Genomic DNA, 3856 nt, shown 5'->3' on the forward strand with positions numbered 1-3856 from the left:
CTTCACTCGATTCACTTGTAAAAGTAATGGTGTAATCCGCTCTGTTTCTTTTGCTTCTGTGGAGCTGTTTTCCGTTTCTTGACTGAGGCAGAACTGAGAGCTGTAGGTCCTTTCTTCCTTTTTGTAGTTTTTCGACCACTCCCCACCTGTGACCGCGGGGTATTATGGGACACTATATCATCGATAGCCTGTTTACCTCGCTTGGTAACCGCTGCTTGTACGTTTTCACCCTCTAAAACATCTTGCACTACGTTTACTCCGGTTTTAAGTGCTTTTTTACCGAGTGCTTTTGCTCCCTGTTTCAGACGAGGTACTGCCCAACGAAACAAACCCTTAAATATAGACCCTAGCCCATATCCTCTTTGATATCGACCTCCCTGGAACACAGTTAAGCTTCCTCCTTTTTGCTTTACTTGATTTAAATAATATTCTTCAAAAAGCTTATGATTTGGAGTATGAAGTTTCTTCATCTCGCCGTTCAAAAGTAAGCGGGTCTACTCTGACGGAAATGAAGTGTTAGTAACACTTTTCCAAACTCAAATGAAACAGACTCACCAGTGTCACGCTTTATATTTATTTCAATAGTTTCAAACACCTTTCTGTCAACCGGGATGTATTGCGGGCGCAGGAATGACTTGCTGATTCGCTGACCATCAACACCCTCTACTGGGACAATGCGAAGCAAAGGTACAAGTGCGTTCCCAACGTATTGTGCTTTGACAACGTCACAATAAATGTATAGATCGTGTAAACCATCTTCTATATCCGCTTCCCTTTCAGCTGTAACCGTTTTTGAAATAACACGAGGTCCAGAAAAACCAAGCAAATATGAAATATCTCGCAAAGAGATCTCTGTGTTATTTTCTAAATGAACCGTAACCTTTCTGATGTGCGAATCATAAGTAAATTTCACGTCATCTTTAAAACGTTGATTCTTTGCAACAAGCTCGTTCATTTTAGCGATAACATCCTCAATGGTAGAATAATGACCCGGTGGGATGATCAATACTTCCCATATGGGAAAGTCTTCATTACGAAGTAGGATGCGGTTCATAAAATCCCCTCTAATGTTATTCCAGCTATGAGGGTAATGAATTTCTGTCAAGGCTACTTCCCACTCTCCCTCCAGAGTAATGGTCTGGGGTAAACCGACTCGGTACTCGGTTAGTGTGTTGTCTGGAAACTTATCCAGGCTACTATTACCAGGTAGATGAAGATAAAACTGTGTTGTTTCCATGCTTTCTAGTGATCAAATGGTCTTTCTCTAAGGGAAAATCGAGCTTTATAATAGAACACTCAAAGACCATTTCAGCAGTTTAACTTTATTTTATTGAACACAAGCATAAATAAACTTAATTACAATTTTGAAATGTCTCTTTCAGACACCCAAGAGTTAAATTTAGGATCTTCATAACCTTTCCATTTCACAAGATATTCCACTGCACCATTTCGCTTTCTCTTACGCAAGGTTTTTTCTACGCGATAAACATCGTCATTCTTAACTATTTTTTGCAATTCTGGTTCATAAAAGGTTCCCTCTAAAATTTCCCCCGCATCATCCTTAACTTTATAGACAGGTACTCGACGTGTCATTCGTTTGTAGATAGTAAAAATTTCTTCTGTAAAATTAGGAAGGTATGATTTTTCAAACATTCGCTTTACTTTACTTATCCTCACGCGATCACCCACAGCAAATTTATATCGCACACGCTTCTGCTTATCTTCACCGTATAAGATATCCCATACTTTAGCCTCATTCTTTTTAGTTACTTGAATAGGGGCCATCTTAATACTTCGGTGATATGTTTTATTATATGAAGATACTAGTTTAGGTAACACATCAATATATCTTAAGGTGTTTTTAGCAGTAAAATATCGATACATTTTATTTTTTAACGTACGATTATACCTCTCAACAACTGACGCTTTCAACCCCGAGTTAGTAGTAAAAAAATGAATGTTTTTATCACGTAAAAATTTCTGAAATTGTCCGTTTACGAACTCTTTCCCCTGATCCGTTTGTAGTTTGTTTGGTTTACGGCCAGAGGACAGTATCGTCTGAAATGCCTTGACTAGTTCTTGACCCGTTTTAGTCTTTAAAGGCACAGTCCAGGCATACTTGCTGAAGACGTCTATGCAAGTAAGAAGGTATTTGTATCCCTTGTTGTAACGACTCAAATTTTGTACATCCGCCAGATCTGCTAGAAATTGAGCATTTATACCGGAAACGATAACGCGGCTTCTTTTGTAACGTCTGCGGGCAGGTTTGTGGAGGGTGTAAACATCTTGCTGACTCAACCAATCTTGAACATCTTTTCGTCAAATATCGGTTTCTCCCTGTTCTTTAATCGCTCTATAGACAGCATCTACACCACCGAAACTTGCGGGGTGACTTGGGTCGAGGTAAACGCTGGCTAGTTTTTTCTCCATCACACAACTCTGAGTTTTGTACAATTACTTTACCACCACAGCAAGCTAGCACACAGCGTATACGGTTAAAAATTCGTTCAAATCCAAACGTTGTAGATGGTGGACAACAACCCATCGCTATAATCACTTCGCAATGTTTGAGTCTTAAATGATTTTACTGCCTACATCATCGCCTTATATCTGCTCTCAGATTTGACAAAGTGGGATAAACAACAGCATATAATTGTCCCCATTCTTCCTGCGTCAGTTCCAGATTCTCTGCAAATTTCAAGAACACCAAGAGTCTGCCCAAATTAACTTTTAGAAATACTTCAGAATGGAGTTCTTTCAGCTTGGAAATTGTTGACCCTGGGAGGACGCAAAATGCTTTCTTGAGAGACATTATTTCTTTTGAGGGGGGAACTATGTCCCTCGCGATCATACGATAATAATTAAGCTTTATTCTTATCAAAGACTAGATAATACCCATTTTCGTTTTGGATGAGAATAATATTTAATAATTATTATAACCTTCATTTATATGGTCTTAAAAAGATATAAATAAATAATGATGTCATAGACTATAGAAAATAGCTGAGCATGTCAAAAAACCCTTTCTAATTTAAGCTGATGATGTCATCTCACCAGTTACCATATTAAATGATTATTTTGATGATGATCTCATCGTTTTTTTGATGACGTCAACTCCCTAGATTGTTAGACAGAATACCTTTCTATTTTTAGATGATGATCTCATCAGTTTAATCCCCTGAGCTATTGTGACGTCACTCCACCACCTCCACCACTGCGCAGAACCCCTCGTCTATTACTACTTGCATGAAAGACTACTAACAATCAATAAAAGAAATATAACTCGGTGAAACATTTACAGAGACAAAAATTTTCATTCACGAAGGCGCCGGAAATCGGAGGTTGACGACCGATGACTAAAGAAATTTCGCAAAAAATTGTGTTACTTCTGATTGCTCCCAAATTTGGCACACAGGAAGTTAATAGATTTAGCCAATCACCTGCCTAGTTCCAGCCCCTGTGGACTTTTGACCGTCACACACCGAGCTTTCAAAAATTTTGAATTTTATGGCGAGTCGCGGGGAATTTTAGCGAGCCGGTTTTGCGAATAATGAAAGCTTGTATCGACGAATGTCAACCAAATACAAGTCAAGCAAACTATTCTGAAGGATTTTGGAGGATAACAAGCAAAATAAACGCGAAAATCGAGGTTAGGAAACAATTAGAATCTGTGCATGCAAATCGCCGATCGCCGACTCTGTGCCACATGTTCTTGAAACGGCGACGATTTCCTTCCCGTTTTGCCTTCGCTTCGCTTTTCGCTGTCAAATTCTTGCTTATTTTGATGAATTCTATCAGCAAAATCATGTCTGCTTGTCTCTAACTCGATATTTTTTTGGGAATCGAGGAAACAAAG

General features: G+C 38.8%; 1 protein-coding gene across 1 annotated transcript; it reads right to left on the reverse strand.

The window, feature by feature from the left end:
- Window positions 1-1356: 1356 nt before the first annotated feature.
- LOC140928500 (uncharacterized) lies at window positions 1357-1785 on the reverse strand. Its single transcript, XM_073378259.1, has one exon. It carries the CDS (start codon window positions 1783-1785, stop codon window positions 1357-1359), a length of 429 nt encoding a protein of 142 aa, XP_073234360.1.
- Window positions 1786-3856: the final 2071 nt, after the last annotated feature.

This window comes from Porites lutea, chromosome 1 (assembly GCF_958299795.1).
Source record: "Porites lutea chromosome 1, jaPorLute2.1, whole genome shotgun sequence".
Classification (NCBI taxonomy): Eukaryota; Metazoa; Cnidaria; class Anthozoa; order Scleractinia; family Poritidae; genus Porites; species Porites lutea.

Coding starts and splice junctions, on each gene's coding strand:
- LOC140928500 (XM_073378259.1), bottom strand. CDS start 1,785: ATGGCCCCTATTCAAGTAACTAAAAAGAATGAGGCTAAAGTATGGGAT.